The sequence below is a fragment of the Rosa chinensis genome, chromosome 4 (assembly GCF_002994745.2).
Source record: "Rosa chinensis cultivar Old Blush chromosome 4, RchiOBHm-V2, whole genome shotgun sequence".
Taxonomy (NCBI): domain Eukaryota; kingdom Viridiplantae; phylum Streptophyta; class Magnoliopsida; order Rosales; family Rosaceae; genus Rosa; species Rosa chinensis.
The window spans coordinates 27,105,109-27,128,446 of record NC_037091.1 but is presented as its reverse complement, the minus strand read 5'-3'; the positions used below and the strand labels follow the sequence as shown (position 1 = coordinate 27,128,446).

The following is a 23,338-nucleotide window of genomic DNA, read 5'->3' as shown; positions in this document are numbered from 1 at the left end:
AAGGCTTCATGAATTTAATTTCCAAAGAATTTTCTGGTTGCACCACACAGCTTCGACCAATGAATTAATGCCACGTCAGCTCTGCCATGTCACTCAACCAATCAAAAAGCTCCAAAATCAATCCCTAATATTTTGTTGCTGATTTTCCCATGATTTAATCTGATTTTATTCACAATTTTCGGCCAAATATCTAGGCATGAACCTAGACAATGTATCTGGACTCATTTTGGACCTTTTCTCCCTTAAATCTCTCCATGGCATCATTATCCTTGATCATCTCTTGATTTTTGACATTAACTCCATAATTTCCCATGGCAAAATCAGATTTAATTCCCCAATAATATCTCCAACGTAATCTTCTTATGACTCTCCCTTGATTTTCACGTTTTCTCCATAATCTTCTCTTGATAATTCACGGCAATTAAAGATTTATTCTCTCAAAATATCTCCAACGTCATTTTCAAGCCATGATGTCTCCTAGTGCCTTCAGGTTCCCTAGCCTCATCAGGATTCCTGCGTTGACTGAGATTCCTAGTTGGACCAGGAAAACTCCATTTCTTCATTTCAGCTCATTTCCTTGTCATTTATTCCAATGTACCTAGAAAATAGAAACTCAATTAAAAATGATTAAGTAAAGGAAATAACTAAGAAAAATATGGGGAAATAATTATTAAAATGTTGCATAAAAATGCTCTTATCAAAAACTGTCCATTGGATGTGCCAACTATATTATGTTAGGCTTCGGGTCCAAAATTGGGAAAAATCCGTCATCATTAGGATGTCGATCGGCTCAGTCAAACGATTAAGGTTTAGTAATCCTATTTTTGTTCTCTACAACCTTCAAAGGGCAAGGGCGTCATCGGATCGTACACTTGAGAAATCTTCCATCAGATGTGCCATGTACATTATTTTAGGCTTCGGTTCAAAAAATCGGATAAATCCGTCATCGTTAGGATGTCGATCGGCTCGGTCAAACGACTTAATTTTAATAACCCTATTTTTTTCACTACACGCTTCAAAGAGCAAGGGTAAAGCTGGATCGTGAGATTAAGATGTCATCCGTTAGATGTGCCAAATACATCATTTTAGGCTTTAGGTAAAAAATTTGGAAAATTCCATAGTAGTTATTACGTCGATCCGCTCGGTCAACCGACCAAGTTTTTTTTCTTATTTCTATTAACTCGCACTTCGAATGGCTAGACCATTCACGAGTAAAAGTTTTGGAGACAAAATATTAAAGTACACATCACGTTGAGTTTCTGAGAATTTTTATGAATTTTTGCCGACCCTAGAGCTATTTATTACAATTTTCAGAAGTTTTAGAATTAAAAAAATTATTTCTATATTATATTATTAAAAACATATCAGTTATTTATTAGAAAATAATTTTTTAGAGATGCGATCTGGGTCATACGCTCTGCAGCTTTTGACTGCACCATTAATAGAAATTTTATATATATATATATATATATATATATATATATATATATATATAGGGCCCTTCTAGTGAGGGATCCCTTTTTTTGGTCTTTTTTAGGGATAGGGCATTAGACCAACTTTTCGATCATATTTTCACATCTCAACCGTTCAGTTTTTAGGTCCTAATTTATAGATCACTTCTGCAAATTTTCAGCCAATTTGATGATCGTTAAAGCATCCAAAACTGCAATTTACCATTATAAATACGGACGGTTCCGGTTAAACAGATTTGGTCCGTTCGTGTAAATTGAAGTTTTGGATGCATTAACGATCACTGATTTGGCTGAAAATTTGCATAAGTGATCTACACATTAGGACCTAAAAAATGAACGGTTGAGATGCCGAAATATAATCAAAAAGTTTGTCAAATGCCTATCCCTATAAAAGACCAAAAAAAGAGATCCCTTATTGGAAGGGCCCTGTGTGTGTGTGTATCTCGACGTCGCCGCCATTGGCCCAGAACTTTTCCGTCTACAACAGCACCACCGCGAACGTCGACGTTGCAGGCTAGGGTTTTGTGGAGCCAAAGCACCGCCGCCGCAGATGTTTGCTTTTGTTTTATACTTTTGTTTCATTTAAGAAGGTCAAAGTTTAGTCACAGGTCTCCCCCTCGTTATTCTTATTGTTTTTCCTATTTGTACAATTTTCTACAACAGACCACTTGGCTGTAGAAAATTATTACTTCTAACAAGGCTTTTCTGGGGTAGGAAGAAGGATTTTATGTGGATGCTCGGTGCTTTGCTCTTATTAAGGTCATGAGGATTGAAAGAAATCCGAGAATTTTTGCAAGACAACTTGGGGCCTGGTGGAGAGTTAATATGGGAGAGTTAAGTTTGGACTTCCATTTAGGCTTTGGTAACTTCTGTGGTCAGGGGTTTTGTTTCTATGTCTAGGCTTTATTATGGACTAGAAGGAAGCACACTAACATGTCTAGGACTCTAGGATTTAAGCTATTCTTGTTCCACTTGGTCTGTTACTCTGTTTGTTTTCGTAGCTTTGTGTTGGTGTTTCAAGCCTTGTGTACTCGCTTTTTCTTGTTAGCAATGAAGTCTTGTTTCAATTAGAAAGATATATTGTTTATTGTTACTTTTGCAGTTTGCACGTAGAATTCTTAAACTTGCTGTTGCTTTTACCGTAGGAGAGAAAGAGACGGCCTCTAACAACAAAGTTGACAGCCAAGGCAGTTCTTGCAGCTGCTGGCTGCCATCGTGATTCAATCCTTTCATTGGCCTCTGTTAAGTTGTATCAAAGACGCTTAATATCAAGCAGTAGGGATGGGACAATCAAGGTCTGGAAGTGATCTGACATAATTAAAGACACTATTTATAATCTATTGTACATACTTGGCATGAATGCTAGTCAAGTTTGTATATTGTAGTTAAAATATAACAAAGCTTCAACAGTCGATCAGCTATTTCCTAGCCCTGGTAGATATATTATGGCTCATACCCGTACTTGGATCTAACATATAGGAATAGATGGGAAAAACCTAGCCCTGGTTTATATATTATGGCTCATACACATACTTGGATCTAACATATAGGAATAGATGGGAAAAACCTGCATCACCCAATGTACATGTCTCACTTTATACCGTCTCAATTGATAATGTAGATGTGTAAAACTTGTTAAGCACGGCATATTTTGTGCTTCCAGTTTGATGGAACCTGTTCTGGGCTCTTCGTTGCATGCAAGATAACAATTTTGAGAAGAAGAAAAAATAAATAAATAAAATAAAATAAAATCCTTCCAGGGATATCTCAAAATATTATATATATATATATATATATATATATATGTGTGTGTGTGTGTGTGTGTGTGTGTGTAATAATAATAATAGTAAACCATCCTCGTGAACCACCAAATGCTGTCGAAATTTCATGAAAATAATGGATTTCATGGAACTACCTATGACACCTCTGATATATAGAAGATCCTGCTGTGGTGTAATAATAATAATAGTAAACCATCCTCATGAACCACCAAATGCTGTCGAAATTTCATGAAAATAATGGATTTCATGGAACTACCTATGACACCTCTGATATATAGAATCCTGCTCTGTGTGTGTGTGTGTAATAATAATAATAGTAAACCATCCTCATGAACCACCAAATGCTGTCGAAATTTCATGAAAATAATGGATTTCATGGAACTACCTATGACACCTCTCTGATATATAGAATCCTGCTGTGTATTTACATATGCTAATGATTACAATTACACCCAATAATCTCATTGAGATAAAAGGCTTTTTCTTTTTCAAACTGCATCTAAATAGTTCTTTGGTATTTGACAAAGTCCCACAACCTGTTTCAATCCGGATTTAACTAGGGTACCCTGCACTTCCATATCAATACCACTGTCAACTCCTGTCCTACGGCAGCAGCTTGATCTTCTAGATTAACCAGAGTGGCGCTTTGATCTTCTACGTTTCCCCAGAAGTTTCAGCATGTTGTTAGTGACATCAGGTGGGGAGTTGTCATCTTCATCACGACTGTTGTCTGAGGTGTGAGTCAACCAGGCCAGTGCTTCTATGGCAGCATCCCTTTCGGCAAGCTGCTTATTTTTCTTGGGCTTCCCAACAAATTGCATGCCCTTGAACTCCACAAGTGCTCTGAACTCATTTGTCTTGAGGTGCTTGGTTTTGTATTTTGGAGGTGAATGTCCTGCTCTCATCAATAGAGTTTGTAGCAAACTCTTAGGATTGGTTCCATCCCTTGTGAATCTGCTGTTATCACCGGACTCCTTTGGCTTCCTGTTTTCACGGCCAAACACAAATCTTCCTTCACTTTGATCTCCAGATACCAGCTCTTGAACAGCAAGTACGAGATACTTTCCTTCCTTGTGGATATCGAGGCTTGGATCTTGAAGCTGCATCATATAGAAATGGAATATCACTCAAGCAGACCTAGAATCACTTCATTTTTGTTCGTTTAAAGTTTCAATTCTCTGCCACACTAGATCAAAACAACAAATTTTACTAAATTCAGGGCATGCTAGGAGGACACATAATGCTGGAACTGTGGAACTCAGTATACCAGAACATGGATACCAGTGAACAATAGTCATTGTTACCAGAACATGGATACCAGTGAACAATAGTCATTGTTTCCAAAGATAGCATTGCTTATTCCTTAATTGAACTGATGTATTAACGTGTATGTATCCAGTACTAAAGGCCAAGAGCACCAAAATTGGCAAGGTCTTAACTCTTGAACAAAAATTTCTAATAGTTCATTAGTCCGATAAGCATAATGATGCATGCAAAGGTAGGAAAGTCCATCTGAAAGAAAAGAAAGTTGAAATTAAAGTTCTTAAAAAATGCAAACCATTGTTTCAAAGTTTTTGTAATGACAAACTACAGAAAAGACATTGATATAAGCAGATAAAAAGAACTTCAAACAAAAGAGCCTTCTTTTAAGGTCCCCATTCATCTATGTTTATCCTTGCAAGTTCATGAAGTGCACAGCTACAGAGAAAGTAGCAGGTAACCATTCTATGACTAAACTTAGTCAGAGTAACACACCCAGAAACAACTACGTTGACCCTCAATAGATTGATCCAATATACTTCTATGATTGCAAGATTTCAGGGAAAAAATGAGCGTAACAAATCCGGATGGGTTGCGGATGATGTATGACATGTTTTTTCTCCAAGTAAAATCATATCCAAACTCACCTTCTTCTGAATAAGCTCATTAAGCTCTTCTTTAAGCTTCAAATAGCAGTCCATCAAACTAGGATCCATGAAGAAGTCAATATAGCCGTCCAACATTTTCAAATGCCCAGCCTAAGGTGAGAGAGAGAGAGAGAGAGGAGAAAAAAAAAACACAGAGGAACAAATTAAGAGAAAGAGAAGAAACGGATCACATGATCACAAACGAAATCCCTGGGATGAAAGTCATTAAAAAACAAACCTGGATACCATGGTTTAGGGCACCACCAAAAAGGATCAAAATGGAATCAGAGACACCAGTAGAATCGCGTATGAAAACTGTGTTGACCTTTACTTTTTCACCAAAGACCAGCCAAGGGTAGGGAATTGTTTGGTAACGTGCATTTACAGAATTCTGAAATTGAGACCATACAATTAATTACTTGGAACCTTAAAGGTGTTAGAAAGAGACACAGTATACACAGAACATAAAAATTAGTAGAAAATCTTTTCACATAACAATCACCTTTTATCTACGAGAATGAAATTCACACTCCCCAATTTGTAATCCAAACTCTGTTCCTTTTTTGGTTGAAATTCTTATAAAAGACAAAAAAGTTACTAAAGACAAATTTAAGTTGCTAAAAAAGAAAACATGGAGTGTGGATTGTCAAAAGGGGAGTGTGAATTTCACTCCCATTCTATTTAAATTTGTTTTTTGTTAATTTTAAAGCGATGTCTAACTGCTCAATAAACAAACTTGGAAAAATAGCAATGTCTTGGGTAAAGATTTGTGTAGGTGATAACTAGAAATCTTGGGTAAGAATTTTCATTTAGAACTCTCTTTTGAATTCAATTAACGTGAATGATATGAGGATAACCAGAAACAAATTAGAGATTATTATTTGCAATGATTGCCTATATGTATTTATACCAGCTGGGGAAGATTCCAATGTAACAGACTATACACAGTTTGAATGAGTTCCAATTTATCTGTAGATTATCAAAAACCAGCTTTGAGCAACTTACAGCATATAGTAAAACCTGGCCATCATCCATAGTTTTGAAAGACATGGATGTCTCTCGGTGCTGCAGATAAGGTGAGATGAATAGTCAAAGAACTGAGAACTAAGAGATTACTCAATGAAAGTAAATTTTCAAGTAGAGAAATCACACCACTACAGATGCTATGCCAGGGAATAGTCCGGAACATATGATTGCGCGGACCAATGACTGATTGTGACTTAGCTTGTTGTTAACGCTTGCATCTGCATCCACCAAGCCAGCGTCTCTTAAGATGTAGCTAAACTGCTTACGAAGAGAATGAATAGCTTGAAGTGTCTGGGCAGAGAGAAAATTTCTCCAGCAGTATTCATATGCTGATCCTTCTCTTTCTGCATCTTTCCATCCTTCATATGCACGAACAAGAGCCATATGATCACTATAATCTTTTGCAGAGAATCTAGATTTTGCTGTCCCCGCTAACTGAATTGTACAGAGATGCCAAGTTATGAAGACTATAGCTCACTTAGATAAACACTTCTACACATGCCAAGGAAGAAACTTTAAATGCACAAACAGATTATCATATGGAATTCTGCACTCACATCTTTTTTGTCTTGAGGCAAAAGGAATGGATCCCGGACACTTAGCCCAGACACTATTGTAAGAACAGGATCAAAGCAATGAAATACAGCACCCATAATCAGCATTTTCCCTAGTTTGGGATCTACTGGAAGCATTGACAAATATTTTCCTGATAAAGAAACAAAACGAAATAAGATCGAGAAATAAAAAATCTGAATCATTAGAAGATGATAATAGAATTTAGTTACACATTACGTAATACAACTTCATTCAGGACACAGACTAACCGAGATTTGTCAAATTTTCATTCTCATCCAATGCCCCAATCAACTTGAGAAAGCCAACAGCATTTTGAACCTGTCATAAATAGAATTGTCAATTTGTGTGTTTAAAAAAAAAATACAATGAAATACTATATACACAACTAGGAAAACGGAAATGAACAAGGCCTCTATGAGCTGTAAAAGTAAAACTGCCAAGTTATATTTCTTTGACTCAATGGAAAATTGGGTCACATAAAACAGTTCGCCAAAAGAATAAAATTGATTGCATTTGGGACCAGAAGAGTTCAGAGACAAGTAGGAGGCCTGCCTAATTTTTTTTTTTTGTTTTTTTTTTCCCTTCTATTAACAATTAAAACAACTATATACAGGAGGTGGACTCAGTCGACATTCACACAAAGAACCTACAAAAGCTCAGGGAGACTAATATACAAATTTGAAAGAATATACTCAAAGACAAGGGAAGGTAAGCCTCACTTCGCTACTGCAAGCCAATTTAGCATAATAGATGAAAAATAGTTGCTGAAGTCAGATATAATCCATTCAGACCAAAATACACCACATCCCAAATCTCGTCACCTCCCACCCCACTATACCCTAAAAGATTCTTCTGATATGATGCATCCACATAACCCAGAAAACTCACATCAATAAACACGATTCATTCTCTCACCCCATCTTCATATAAAATGCACTGATGAAAAGGCAAACAAATTTGATACAGGAGTTGTTGACCCTTAATTGTACCAATCTGCAACAACAAACCGCCCCACTGCTATCTAGCTATAAATATAAATATATATATATATATATATATATATATATATATACATATCAAAAAAACAAACAAAGGAGCTCCCCATAAAAAAACTCCCTTAAACTACTAAAAACCAACGGGAGTACTACTAAGGCAAATAGTTGAATCCCCTTTTTTCACCTGTATGTCTATAACACACACACACACACACAGTGTTCACCTACGTATGTACATATATTGCGCAACACTGTCAAAATTCTTTGTCATAAGAAAAGACATTACTAGTTTGAAAATAAACTTAAATTGCACTATTTCATTAGTTTAGCGTCCAATCAAGATTATTTGAACTAAAAGAAATTCATCGTGGAATTACTCCTTTTCCTCAAGATTTTCCTTCAACAACCACTCATCCCCAGTCTTGACCGTCAAGTTTTTGATCATACACATGTTTTTGTCTCAAGTTGATTTGTCAACCAATAAGAAACCAAAACCGAAAGAGGCCTAGCACTCAGGTAGCTGTAACAGACGTAGGTTAAGTAATAATTGCCTCCAGGTTAGGCTGCCGGAAAACCAAAGTAATAATAATTATTGGTCAAGTTCAGATCTAAATTTTTTATTTAAAGATATCCTCATTATCTTGGTCCTTTGCATTTGTCAGTAGGTGAGTGACGGAGCGTGCGTGTCCTTATTAGTAAATTTGGTAAGTGACCTTACTAATGTTTCAAGAATCCTACCATACATCCTTTTACATGCATAATAGAAATGTAAGAAAAGCATAAATGAAATACATGAGAAATAAACAACAGAATATTACAAAAATGTCGAATTCAGGCAGAATTCATCTTATGTATGACTAACGGTCCAGTTTACTTTCGAGTCTGTCAGTTCATTATGCTACTACTGTACCAGGATTCTCCCATCAGGCAAAAGGGACCACATTGTGGGTTTCCAAGAATTAATATCACAACGCAACAGTGACAGAAATCTGGGATATGCACAATATTGAATATCTATTCTGAGTTCTTCTCTTAAATTCAACTTTTGTCATTCATTACATCAACAATACGCTAATCATTCAAGACATTAATATGGGCATTGAATAGAAATTTCAAACAATACGATCAAGAAACAGCACTTACAGCAAGGGGTTCAGGCGGTTGCAGGGCAGCTGACAAGAATTCTCCTATACTACCGACCTGCAAACTTTTGATTTGCAAGCAGAGAGAATTCAAAGGAGTCCTTAGGAGTTCAGGAAGTTGGTATTCTGCAAACGCATGATACACACATTTGGGGTAAAGGTGGTAACATTCGCCTGGCTGCACCCGGCCAGCCCTTCCCCTTCTCTGCAACCAAGTACAGTACAGCAGGACATAAGTAATTCTTTTTCATATTCGCTAGATAAGGCCTAGCAAATAATTATATACAAAGGTGAAATAGAAGAAGCATAAGGGATGTCGGTAACATTCTTAAAGCAGTACAAAAAATACTAATGCTGGTTCGTCAAAACACTCGATGCCTATCAAAATACATGGGCATGAATGAAATTGTGGACAAGCAAATAGTATCAACTACACATAAGCAATCACATCCATTCACACACAAGGTACAAAACAAAGATCACATTCAGTTTGAAGTTATGTGGTTATGAGATGACTTTTCAGGCAAACTCCAAATGGAGAAAAAAAAAATGAGGAAGAGACAAAAGAATCAGTGGATTATGATGCAAAAGAATTTAGTGCTATAAATATACAGAAAACTAGTGGTAAAGTGGCCTAAGGTACAAAGACTTACTTGCCGAGCAGATGCTTGGGATATCCAAGAAGGTAGTAGACAAGGTGTATTATTCAAAGCATCATATGTGGTCTCTTTTGCTTTTCCACAATCCACCACAAAAACTACATCATTGATTGTAATGCTTGCTTCTGCCATATTAGTAGCAAGAACAATTTTACGTACATTAGGAGGCGGTCTCGCGAAAATGAGGTTCTACAGGGAAAAGAAGGCTGATGAGCAGTGATCTTTTTCTTTTCTTAATAGGAAATAGCATATCATTAATACAAGGATAAACTACATATGGGCATCTCCAACCCTTATTCCATGTCATATATGTGACTTTTTTAACTTTTGGCCATCTCTAACGTTAAAAAGGGGAGTCAAAAGCCATAAGAAATGGGCCGTAGGGAAGACTCTACCCTGGGAGCCAGGGCCTGCACATTGTGCATCTGCAGCTTATAGCAGATGCAATCACTGCCATCATACAATAAAATTCTAAAATAATAAATTGGAGATTACTTTCTCGCCCAGTTCCTGGGCAGTTAAAGTGCTCCTTGGTGAATAGGATCCAAGTAGATAACAACAACTCAAAAATAAATGGCACCAACCAAATGGTGGAACAAATTTTTTCCATATTGAAGGATGAAACATAAATGGCTCCAGAAGGCATAGCAGCCAGGTGGTGTGCGTTGATTTGTGCATTAAATATGGGTGGCACTGAGAAACTGATGAACTGGGTCTCACTTGGTGCTGAGTTTGTGTTGTAGCGGCACTCCAATAGCCATAAAATCTATTGTCAGGATTAAAGAAATTGGAAATGACCAGTCTTGATTAAATTTAATCCAATGTCAAAAAAAAGAAACATATAACTAAGATTTACTGCCGCAGTTAATCCTGAATACCAACCAGACAGTTGATAAAACTTGCATATATTTATTCAAAAATATATAGAAAAAAAATACCCAAAAAAAAATATATATCTGATGATTATAATCTATATTGGATTATTTGAAACCTAGTTGTTTATAAATTATTAAATGATATTAGTATTTAGAATAACTGAGCGAAAAAAATCTGAAATAGCACCTCATTGTTGGAAAAGAAAATCCTATAATTTGTGAAGAGCTGTAGGGGCTAAAAACTGGTTTAGCGCCCCCTAAATGACACTGATTGGAGATGCCCTAACAGAGTGGACAAATCCACAAGGAAACACAAACCACGTGAGAAACAGCCAAGAAAAAACAAGTGCTGAGCACCATCACTTGTGATTATTAAACAAATTATAAACAAATTGTTAAACATGTTGAAGTTTATGCTGCAGGTCAATCAATAAAGTGAGTAAACTCTTTGTTTTGCTAAGAAGGAAAAGGTGGCACATTTTTATGGAAACCATTAGCTTGAGTGGGAGAGAGAATTTTTTTTTTTTTTTTTTTTGTGGTTGTTTTATTTCTTTTTCAATAACAAAACTTCAGTGCTAACAAAAACGAGAGACTACACAGCAGTGGACAAGAACTCATAATAAAGATACCTCAGGGATCATCAAAGCTTCACACAACAAACAAATTTGAGAAAAACAAGCAAACCACCTAATACAAAACCTTAATTCCTATACATTAGTGAGGTGATCCTGCCAAAATGGAGTCCCTGAATCAGAAGTGACTGATGCCCAAAGGAAACTCAGAAATCAGAATTCTGAGTTTCTTTTTCCTTTTTTTTTTTTTTTTTTTTTTTGGTATTTAACCATAACCACTTGTCCACTTCTAACATCACAAGATAATCCTAGGTACAAATTGTACTCTTTTACACCATGTAACAGCCAAACATGTGCAGCTAAAGCACTTCTTTTAGATAACTTTTTCCATTTTCAAGCATGTTGATAGCCTTGAACACATTTACGCCATGATATCCTGAAGCTTCATGAGATGCTGATGTAAAGGCAGATATTGAAATAAACTAACCTGTTCAGACGTGGTCATTGACCCATGGCATGTGATAAGCAAAACCCTGTTAGGATCACCTAAAAGAGGATGGGCTTTAAGTTGATCCCTCAAACAGCTGATATCCTCCCACCCAGTCATGAATACTAAGACAGCACCTGGCCGTTCCTTCCGACATATATGACATAAAACTGCTTCAATAAGATTAAATCCTATGCAATCAGCCGTCCAACATGATAATGAATCGCGTGCTCTGGGGCTATAATTCTCAAAACTCGATTTACTAAGAGCATCCTGTGTAAAAGTCATAAAATAGGTGAGACCAAACTAACTTCATGCATAGCATCAAAATTACACATGCAGCCTTTTGTTTTCCCACAATTCATAATATGTTGCAGAACATAACAACAAAAAGAAAAATATTGGAATTTTGAGTTTGTTCTGCTTATCTTAACAATATATGGGACAATCTGAAAGAGTAAATAATACAATATATTGTAAATGACAAATAAGGTACTGTATGTAACTTTTTTCCGGCATCCACATTTTTTTTTTTTTTTAATAAAGGGCTGGTGCGGCTGCCCTCAAGCCTTGATTAATGAAACTACTGAATACAAGGGGGGGACGGGGGGACATTGAGCCTAAACCCCTGATTACAATAAGCACCTACAGTATACCCCGAAATAATATCAGGAATCTCTACAAAAACCATGTTATCTAACAAGCACCAACTAGCAAAGAGTGCTCTACTAGCTACTCCATTTGCTTTGACATAACGGAAAGATAACTCGATATGTAACCTGATTACAACATAGCATTATTACCAATTGCACAGCTTTCCTACTATCTTGCCACCGGAGGATAAATCCGACGACACTTAGCTTCACCCTACCGCTAGGCGGCATCCACATTTCTTTCTTAGTAAGCTAAGTACTACAAACATTGCTGTATCTGAAACCATGTTTAAAACAAAAAACATACTTCAATAATATATACTACTGTTAATTCCAACAATATGAAATCCTCCAACGTGTTCCCACACCAACCCTGAAGATTCATTGGGTTCAGTGTGCCAGAGCATTAGATATGATGGTCATATTTCTTTTTGTAGGAAACATATAAGAATACCAAATAATAACAAAATACCAGGAAAAAAAGGCACAAAACGCAAAGATTAATTCAGAAAGAACGCATTCTATGCTAGAGTTCATCTGCCAAATCCCAGTATAATCCTAATATATTCTGCTCCATTCAAATGACCAAAAAACTGCCTACAGCAAGCAACCACCCTATGGTTTTAGCTTTCTTTCCCCAAAACCTGGAAACCAACGGCTCAGAACAAATAAAAGGCCTTCTCTTTTGAACATGACCACCAGTGTTGACCCTCCAAAGAGCCACCAACCAAGCCAAAATTATTTAGTTTTTTTACGGAAAGCCGAAGGTAGAAATGGAGAACGCTAGGTTTCATGTTCTTATACGCAACAGATGAAAATGAATATCCACAAACACATTAAAACCCAATCAAGAAGTTAATCAATTCTTTGACTTTATGCAAAATATGCCCAGCTCAAAGCTAAGCAATTGATTCAATCCCAAAGTATAATTAACTCCTCGCAACCAAAGAAACTCTAATTCCTTCGCAGCCATACGCTCGACATAAAAGCCAACACCCCGGATGTACAAAGTGTAACCTCCTTGTTTTCCCCACCAACAAAAATATTTTGCAAGAAAGAGTAGCAATTTTGAGAATAAACCACCACAACAAACGCCTCCAATAATTGAGAACATCTTTAACAATGTAAAATATATGATCCACATTCCACCCCCATTTTATGCAAAATACACCAACAGAGGTGACATATCAGTAGATTTCCATGAATCAACGATCAAATGAGTAGGAGCACTTCAGTCTCAAATCAACTTTAAGGCCCTATTTTCCAAGTAATGACCATTTTCTTTTTAACAATTTTCAAAAGCTAACCTAACTTTCTCCTTCAGTTTCTGCACAAGATGGCAACTGATTCGATAATCCTTCTTCACCACTCGTAAGGAAATCTCTTACCAATTTTTTATATAACCGTAGCTACCCTAATTGGGATTCTCATGAAGAGACAAAGTAAGAATGCTACTGAAAACTGACAGAATGAGGAACCTCCACCCCATGGAAAGACAATCTTTCCTCTGCCCATTTGACCTTTTCACCTTTTTTCTATTATCAGATTCCCAAAAAGATATTGTTGAAGACAATGCAGAATGGAGTTTCAAAATTAGCAAGAAAAGAGAATGAACATATAAGGAAAAGAAAAGCAAAAAGAAAAAAGTAGCAAGAAAGTTAACCCATCACTAAATGATCATTGAAATTCCACAAGATCTTCCAATGGCACTAATGCAAATCAACCTAACTCATGATACTGTTCCAAAATAGCATCATACCTCAACTAGAGCAGTGATCTGATTTTTCCTTTTCCGAGGCGCTAACTGCTTCTGCGTTTTCCACAGTTTGTCTTGGCCATAGTCATCAATTTGGTTGAAAGAAGTCAGCTTATACCCAGTCATTTCCAGTACATCTTCCAAAAAGTGTGCTTTCACTGGATATGTGAAACCCTGAATAGCATACAAATAAATTTTTAGAAGAGTGAAAAGCTTCCACGACAAAATCTTTACATTACTTGATAGAATAGTAAAAGGAATATAATGATAATGAATGGTACAACATAGAACCCAAATTATTTTCCAAAATGAAATTAAAAACATCTATCGGTAAATTTTTTTTTTTGAGAAGAAACAACTTTTTATTGAAAAAGCAAAAATCGAGTTACAGGGAGACGGACAAGGAGTCCACTTTAAAAATCTAAAGAGGGCAGCTAGGGCTATAGGCCTAGCATCTCGTCTAATAATACTAATCAATGCTTAGGGGCTTATACTACAGCTGCTTGCCAGTTAAGAATAATGGAAGAAAGATTATAATCCTTGAATTCCTTAGAAATAGAAACCCATAAGGATGCCCAGAACCTGACTCTCTCCCACAGGTCTTCCCTCTCCACCCCTCCATAGTTTTCAAATAATCTTTTATTTCTTTCCATCCAGACCACCCAAACTACAGCTAGCACCCCACAACCCCGAAGGGTTCCTGGCCTTTTTCCCTTTAGCAAAAGCTATAGGGTTTTCTCTTAGCAAGTCGCTTCTCTCTAATGGAGTTTTCCAGTCCATTCTTGCCTCCCTAAATAATTTTTCCATAAGAAATTAGCCACTTCACAATGCACGAAGACATGATCAGCCCCTTGAGCTTTGCATAAAACGCACCAGTGACGGGAAAAACAACTTCCTGGTCTTCTCCTTTGAAGAACATCTATCGGTAAATTGCTTTCACATCAACTCTCAGGTTGCCTCAGTTATTGAAACACATCACACTTGTCATACTTACTGATAAATAGCTATCACTCTACTGTTTTTTTTTTTTTTTTTTTTGTGGGGAGGAATTCACTATTTCAATTTACTTGCAGCAAATTTCTTGGACTTTTCTTATGCAGTTTATAACACATATTCTAATGCACTATGACTTCCACAGCATAACATTTACAATCAGTTAAAATAACATTGCATAGATTAAAACTACTCTTTATCTCCACATCTAGCTCTCTAATATTGATATCCCCATTTCTAATCCGAAGTAAGGAAACTAATTAAAGTGATATAAATTCATATGGCTGATACAATCTCCAGACACTAGATACCCCTGAAAAAAAACTCAGATTTAACTAACCGGAATGTGAATTGTTGGTGCTCCTCCAAAAAAATTTGAAAATAGCTCCGCATTCAGAGTGGCACTCATCAAAACCAATCTTAGATCCCGACGGCGTGGAAGCAGATCTTTCAATACAATCAACAAGAAGTCTGCAACAAAAAGTTGTGCAAAGTGAAAAGTAAAATTATGATGCGGTTTTTCTGCAGAATTAAACATTTAAATAGACATGTAAAGAAGTGCACCTTCATTCATGCCTCGTTCATGAATTTCATCAACAAAAACATGTGTTACACCACTCAAGTTCCGATCACTCAACAGACGGCGAAGTAGAATACCACTGGTACAGAAAAGGAGATGCGTATTTTTTCCTTTCATTCCCTCTAATCGAACTTTATAGCCCACCTACCAAAAAATATCTGTTGTGGTATAGCAGAAGAATAAAGAAGTTTTCAATTTGAAAAGTCTGCATCTTTTTTTTTTTTTTAATAACGTAAACAGAATCATGGTGCTTGTGTGTGCTTGCATCTATGTATAGGGTGACAAGGCTCACTGTTTCACCAAGAGGCTCTCCCCTCTCTGCAGACACTCTTTCAGCAACAGCCATAGCAGATATTCTTCGAGGTTGTGTACAGATAATGCTACAGAATGCTCCACGGCCAGATTCTATCTCTGACTCTAGTATATATTGAGGAAGCTGAGTGGTCTTACCACATCCAGTCTCCCCAGATATCACTACTACCTATCAACATAAAAAATTTGTGGGAATGATAGTGGAGATATACAACAAATAATATTGTACAGAAGAAACAAGAATAAAAGTAAGGAAATGGACTCTCTTTGGGACAGTAGATATTTGCAGTCTGTGGGCTTCATTGTCTATGCACTTTAAGGAAATTCCACTTAAATTGGATTTATCCGGATAAGGTGGATTATGATTTCATTGCAATGTTTCTTGAAATTCATGTTTTAAAGTAAAATATACATCCAGAATATGTGTAATTATCAAAGAACACAATCATGATCTTCTATGATAACTTTATGGCTGTTTTTCAATGTGATTTCTCTATTTAAAAAATCTTTACGTATACAATAATATAATAAAATACAAAAATTTGCTAATGTTAGTGCTGTAACTCCTTCTATGTACACTCATGAGGTGAATTTGCATTTATTTTTAGACACTAATGCCTGAATGTAGTATACATTTCATAGATACGAGCCAAAATATCATATAAAGTTGCTGCTAAATTTTCAAACCAAGAAGAAATTTGCTACTATCCACTAGTAAATAACAAGAGCTAAGTAATAATTTTAATTCATTTATGAGCAGTACCAACACCAAGTCTGTGCCTTAAACTAAGCCAAAAGATAAAAGATAAAGGAATGAACAAACACATGGTTAGATGATAATGAAGCTACAGGTCTGATGTTAAACCTGATTTTGTGCTATTGCTTGCAGCAACCTCTGATTCTCTTTGAAAGATGGTAGTGATTTCCGGAACTCTAGCATCTTTTTACCTTCAGGTGATTCCTTTTAACAAAACAACATAGTTGTAAAGAGAGCAGAAACATTAGCATAGTATTGGTTTTACTTTCTATTTTATCACAGATAATCAAAGGCATCTTAGGCAGTACAGAAATACAGAGCTAGCTGGAGCTGCTTAGCCTGAACTTATTAAAAATTTCAAGTAACGACACTAGTTATATTACTATGTTGTTGTACAAATTGTCTAGAGGGTTATCAGGCAACTCCATCTATGCCAATTCTAGGCGGCAAGGGTAGCTTATGGAGCAGGAGGCATCAGTAACGTGGCTTATAGAAGAGGTGATCATGCGCTCATGCTTATAGAAACAGTAGGCATTCCCTGTATTATTTTTATTCTTTTTAATTCCATTTTTTGAGTTAAAAACCAAAGAAAAAAAATGATGATACAAACAGAACAAAAGATTGCAGCTATGTTTTATGATGTGCTGCGCATGAAATGTGTGCATTAAATAATATAGGGAAAAGACAAAAGCAAGGCAAACACACCTGCCAAGCTCTTTGCATATTACGCATGCGCAAACTCCTACGCTGAAGAACCTTCTCCATTACAGACCCATCAAGAAGAGAATCTGCATTCTCATCAGGCTTATCATTTTCAACCTGACCGAAGTGCTCACTGTCACCACCTGAATTGGCTGATACGTTGCGGAAACTTAGCAGGACACGATCAAGGTGTTCTTGCAGTAAACCCTCTACCCTCCTTTGCAAGCCAAGAGGGATAACCACCTGGACAAAAACAAGTCTGTCATAAAGCACTTGGAGATGAATTGCGGAAGAAGACAATAAATAAATACCTCTCTTTGTGGGCGCTTATCATCCAAATCGGGGCGGTAGTTTGGAAGAGGAACCTTGCTGGCAACCACCACTTTGCCATATATTTCAGTGTAAAGTCCCATCCGTTTGGCGAGGTTAGATATTTGCTCGTAGTCTCTCCTATCCCTTTTATCTCTGGAAACAATCTCTTGGTCCTTGTCACTGCGCAGCAGCAGGCTCAGTTTCCATTTCCACTCGTCAATGTTGGCCACGGAAGATGAAGCCTGCAAAATCAACCACAAGTCGTTATTCAGTGTTTCAATCCTAGACAGACATTTGAAAGAGAAAGCAGTGACCTACCTTTTGGCTTTCGAAATCGCACTCATACTCGTCGTCGGAGAACTGCTCCGCAGCGTAGCCGGAAAATCCGCGCTTCGAAATCGAAATGGGAGAAGAAGAAGAAGAGTGTGGTTGTGATTGTGGTTGGAGTACAACTAGACAGAATTTGAGGTGGTGAGAACGAAAACAAGCATTGTTGGAAGAGGCTACTGATTTGACAAGGAGAGACGCCGCCGCTCTCATCGTTCTCTTTCTAAAACATATTATGGCCACCAGTTCCACCTTATTATTTCACTTCTTTATTCCAAGGCCCAAAGGGGGGTTATTCTGTTTAACCAAACACACCAAATTAAACATAGTGGTTCTGCCCTTTCAATAATCCAGGCCAATTTGCAACATTACCCGTTCAAAATTCATTCATGCAATCAATCAATTTCTGATTGCTTTTCATCAAAAGCGAAATTGGCAAAGTTCTCTGTGTTTTCCAAAAGCAAGAGAAAATTGAAAACATAAATTAAAATTAGAGAATCTCGATATGCATAGTTCTTAGCTCATAGGGAAAAACTCACAAACATTACCTGAACTTCAAGCCACTAATAACTTTCATACTTCAAGTTCAAAAAATATCAGATTGGTACCTGAACTTTTGACCCCGACCCAATATCAGTATCTAGGAACAGTAAAATCGTTAACAGAGTTCATTTTTGAAGGGTAAATCTGTCATTTCATTGTTCATCATCTCCAAAACTCTCCCCGCTCTCTCTACAAACCCAGATTTTTCATTATCTTCTTCATACCTCACACACACAAACCCAAATCAACCAAAGGAGAGGTGAGAGGTGAGAGATGAGAGGAGTTGGTGGTGGATGAGACGGTGGCTATTGAAGAAGTGAAAGGTTGGTTGATAGTGGTGATGAGGTATGAAGAAGAAGAATAAGAAGAAATCTGGTATTGCAGAGAGAGGATAGTTTTGGAGATGATGAACAGTGAAATGACAGATTTACCCTTCAAAAATTAACCCCGTTAACGATTTTACTGTTCCCAGGTAATGATATTGGGTCAGGGTCAGAAGTTTAGGTACCAATCTGATATTTTTTGAACTTGAGGTACGAAAGTTATTAGTGGCTTGAAGTTCAGGTACTGTTTGTGAGATTTTCCATAGCTTATAATTTGACATTATCAGGATTAATTAAGCCGATAAGGTTTAAGGTTAATATTTTTTTTTTAACCCATAGAATACCCCTCCTTTTATATAACTATACGGTAACTAGATTAAATAAAAGAAGGGCAAAATTGTACCTATGCAGCGGAAAAGAAGAGGATAAACACGGTTACTCCCACGTTCGGTTGAAGTTGAACACCAAAGAAACCCGAACTGATTGCAGTTATTATCCTCCCTACCTCATCTAGGAACAAAACATGATTATCAGTATCAATTGTTTGGAGAGAAGATAATATCAAAATCAACTCAAAGATTGCAGATTCACCTAATTGTCATTGGGTAATTTTGAGATTTTGTTTTCTAGTGATTTGGGTGTTTCATGAGGTCTCCTTGATTTATGTAGGTCTCTGTAAAGAAATAAGATGGTTGTCATTTGGATGATTTTAGTTGCACTAAAAAGGAACCGGGTCAGTGAAGAAGGAACATAGACACATGTGTGTTTATTGCTTTGACAACTGTCGAAGGCGTCGTCACCTTGACCCAAGACGATGACGGCACTTTCATCTTGCCTTCCTCATCAGTTACTTCCTAAATGTTTAATTGCGTAGCGGAATTGAATTGATATTGCAACTGTGTTTTTGTATTGGGTTTCTTACATGGGCTGTTGAAATTGGTTTTTGTTACAATAGCTTATGCCCTATGTTGGGTTTCAGTTCATTCTGATAATATTGATGCCTATTATTAGACTAAGAAAATTGAAATGTGATAGGGTGAGGCTATTGTCACCCTATAATTTTCTTTGTTCACCCTACTTACTTATTACACCCTACATTTTAATTTCAATTATTAGATTTACTTATCCAACCCATTTCTCTTTCCAGAAATATCCTCTATCATATGACATATCAAATTAAAAAAGAAATTTTGTTTAACAAAAATTTCTCATTTAATTTATATCAATTAAAAAGACGTCCTAAAATATATTAAAGTTTCCTAATAAAATCATAATTTGATTTACTTCCATTTTTTTATTTTTTCCATTCAGTTTCAATGTTCGTTTATTTCAAAAAAATAGTAAGTGCTACTATGAGCAATGAAAAAAAGATTGATTTTTTTTTTCGTGTTTTAAATTTTTACTTTCGGTGTTTATAAAGGTATTATAAAGATTTTAATGAAGTTAACACTAATGATTTTGTGAATTGAATAACGAATTAACGATGAGGCTAGGACGCAACAAAAAGAAAAAAAAGAAAATTGTAATAAATTGAAATTTGGATGGAGAAGATGAAGATTAATGTTATTAGAAGAGAAATTAAGTAGTTTTGTATTTAATTAGTTATGTATTTAGTTTTCCTTAAAGATTTAAATTTTAGAAAATTAGTGTACTTATTAGTCAGCATTTGGATAATATAGTCTTTCAATAATTCAAATATTTATAGGGTGAACAAAGAAAATGGTAGGGAGGCAATAGCCGCACCCAATGTGATATCATGATGGAATTTTTGATCCTGCGTTGTTCAACTGAGGTTAATTGGATGTATAACTTCATTTCTTTGACAATCTCAAACCGGGATGGTCAACTATTCCAAAATTGAATGTATTTGATATAGTGGAATGCCTTGTTAATCCTTCCTTCAATTATGAGTGAGTGCATGATTGTGTGTTTTTAGAGACTTTTTGGTGGTGGAGTTCTCCTCTGCAGGTTGATTCGGAGAGAGAGAAGAAGATAAGAAAGAAGAGAGAGAGAGAGAGAGAGAGAGTATTGCGCGCTTACAGAAAAAAATAATGAATAAAACATGAAATGACGAAATTACCTTTCAATATATGCCACCTGTCTGACTCCATAACGGAGTTAACGGATCCAGGTACTTACGTTGGATGGGGGACTGAACATCAGGTACCAATCTGAAATTTTTTTAGTTGAGATACCAAAGTTACTAATGGATAAAAAGTCGAGTATGGTTCGCATTATTTTTCCTTTTCAAGTAGTCTCACAATTTTTCCTATTTTACCCTTTCTTTTGTCCATCTTTTTTTTTTTTTGAAGGGAAGACGACAAACTATATTAAGTGAAACTAAGGAGTACATGGAGCGATGCAAAAGCATCGAAATAAAATAAAAAAAGCATCGAAAAAAAAAAAAAAAAAGCATAACAAGATGCACAAACGCATCTATAATGAAGAAAGAATAATAAAAGATAACAAGATGCATAGATACATCTGAAATGGAAGGTAACCATGATGTGACTTGATGCCGAACGACATCGCTGCACTGCATATGTCACGAAAGCAGTGTAAATGTAATAGTAACCGTAACCGGTGATATGATCACCAAGGAGAGGTGATTCGCTCACTAAGAGTTCGAAAGTAACCAAGGGTGTCAAAAACTCAAAAATTAGCAAATGAACTCCTAAGAACCAGAACCAATACCAAATCAAAAATAGCAGCTGTCTCGGATCTAAGATCCGGATTTGAGTGTTTCCTGGATCCCAAATCCGGATCCAATTCTGGCCTGAAGCAATGAGGTATGACAAAGCCGGCTTGACACAAATATAGGCCCAAATAGATCTACTATGGGCACCTAGGCAGTTGGACACACTCACTCCAACCCAACTCTGGACACCCGAAATGCAGGGCACCCCTCTTGAGATGCACCGCCATGACGCCGAGCCGCACTGCACCACCGCTGCCATCCCCTGACCAAGACCGGACTGAGGATCCCCTTGCAACCAAAGGGCCCAAGTACGACGCCTCCATCCTTCACCCGAAAGGGCCGATCTCTTTATCGATACCCATGAAAGCTAGGATTGCCACTGACGTAGAGAAAACGAAATCAGTTTCTCTAACCATGGCCGGATTTCAGCAACAACCCGGAGCCGATTTGCTATAGCCGAAGGAAGTCTGATCGTACCTCTTACCGGAAGCCTCCACTTGGTAGATCCCTGGATCCCACATCTGGTTTGGATCCACCAAACCACGGCACCGCCATCCGTCACCATCTCTAAAGGGGGTGGCACAAGCACGAGGAAAACCCGAAGAGGGAGGATCCCACTGACAAACCAATGAGATGAGGATGCAGCAACCGGATGGTTGGAAGGGAGAGGTACACGAGTCCAGAGAACTCGCCAGGCAATGACCGCGAACACCATTGACGCAAGCCAAAGAAAACGGACGGCAAAACCCTAGGTTTAATTTTGTTTTTTTCTTTTGACCACCTTTTGTGGTTAATGACAATTTTTCTTGTTTTACCAATTTTTGATAAAAATGTTTCTCTGTTGCATAAATCATGGACATAATAAGTAGTTCAATAAACTATTCTCCTTAAAAATTAGCTTAAATCTTTCCACACAGAAAAAGAAGGAAAAAAATGTGAACTGTACCCGAACTTCTTTCCATTAGTAACTTTAGTACCTCAACTTAAAAAAATGTTAGATTGGTACCTAAGGTTCACTTCCTAACCCAACATAAGTACCTGAATCCCATTTTGCCATTACGTCGTTTGCCACTTGGCAATTTTTGAGGGGTATTTCTGTCCCTCCACTGGAAGAAGATATTCTCCCTCTCTCTCTCTCTCTCTCTCTCTCTCTCTCTCTCTCTCTCTCTCTCTCTCTCTCTCTCTCTCTCTCTCTCTCGTCGCATTTTACTAATCTCTAAACTCAAATCAACTGGTTTCTCTATCGGATATTCCATCATAGGTGTGCTAATCTTAACCTTGTTGTTCTTCGTTACTCTCGCTTTGCTTCATTTTCATGTATGTATACCTCTACTTGTGCATGTACAGGGCTTCCAGCATAATACAAACAAGGCTTCCACTCGAACCTAGAATTCGGGTCTTCTAAGCAAACATTACTGACGGAGCAGCTCCTACGATGAAGATGAAAGAAGAACATGAAAGAAATCCTAACTGAAATGGGATTCAGGAATCCAGAATATGCAATTTCAATTGAACCGGATAATCAAAATATACAATTATATACCTAACAATGCGGAAAATCAATCAATTGCTCATATTTGCGATTAAACCTTCAAGAACGTGTGGGATCAAAGCACTAACGAAACCAAGAACTCACCTTTCGAATCAATCTAACCAGAATTGATATTAGGATCATATCTGAAGCCATATTGGAAAATCAAAACCCTAATTTGGGTTCCAAAAGAGCATGGGTTTGTTACGATTTATGCTTTTGAGAAAATGGGGTTGGAGATTATGGCGAAGGCTCCACGGTAGATATGTAGAGGGAAGAGAGAGACTGATGTCCTTGCTTGGAAGCGAAGGATGGCTCGGCAGCGGCCCCGGACAAGGCTCGCACCCAAATAGGAAGCG

At 37.0% G+C, this 23,338-nt stretch overlaps 1 protein-coding gene across 2 annotated transcripts; it reads right to left on the bottom strand.

Annotated features, from left to right (window-relative positions):
* Positions 1-3,555: 3,555 nt before the first annotated feature.
* Positions 3,556-18,178, bottom strand: LOC112197315 (DExH-box ATP-dependent RNA helicase DExH3). Of its 2 annotated transcripts, XM_024337935.2 has the most exons (18): positions 17,876-18,173; positions 17,557-17,799; positions 17,249-17,488; positions 16,652-16,747; positions 15,767-15,955; positions 15,459-15,618; positions 15,235-15,365; positions 13,905-14,075; positions 11,493-11,765; positions 9,553-9,747; positions 8,901-9,104; positions 7,011-7,080; positions 6,744-6,892; positions 6,313-6,621; positions 6,166-6,225; positions 5,399-5,551; positions 5,161-5,271; positions 3,556-4,353 (listed from the first exon to the last, which is right to left on the bottom strand). In XM_024337935.2, the coding sequence occupies exons 1-18, from the start codon at positions 18,095-18,097 to the stop codon at positions 3,883-3,885; spliced, it is 3,447 nt and encodes a 1,148-aa protein (XP_024193703.1). In that variant the 5' UTR covers positions 18,098-18,173; the 3' UTR covers positions 3,556-3,882. The 2 variants fall into 2 exon arrangements, with proteins under 2 accessions (XP_024193703.1, XP_024193704.1); XM_024337936.2 differs by lacking the exons at positions 3,556-4,353; positions 5,161-5,271 and having other exon boundaries at positions 5,414-5,551; positions 6,071-6,225; positions 17,876-18,178.
* Between the last annotated feature and the right edge of the window lie 5,160 nt (positions 18,179-23,338).

Bases quoted from the DNA above. Each gene is read 5' to 3' on its own strand.
- LOC112197315 (XM_024337935.2), bottom strand. From the start codon at position 18,097: ATGAGAGCGGCGGCGTCTCTCCTTGTCAAATCAGTAGCCTCTTCCAAC. The intron at 17,489-17,556 runs GTATTTATTTAT...GTTTTTGTCCAG, and splicing joins ATAAGCGCCCACAAAGAGAG to GTGGTTATCCCTCTTGGCTT. The intron at 7,081-8,900 runs GTAAGTGCTGTT...TATTTATGACAG, and splicing joins AACCGCCTGAACCCCTTGCT to GTTCAAAATGCTGTTGGCTT.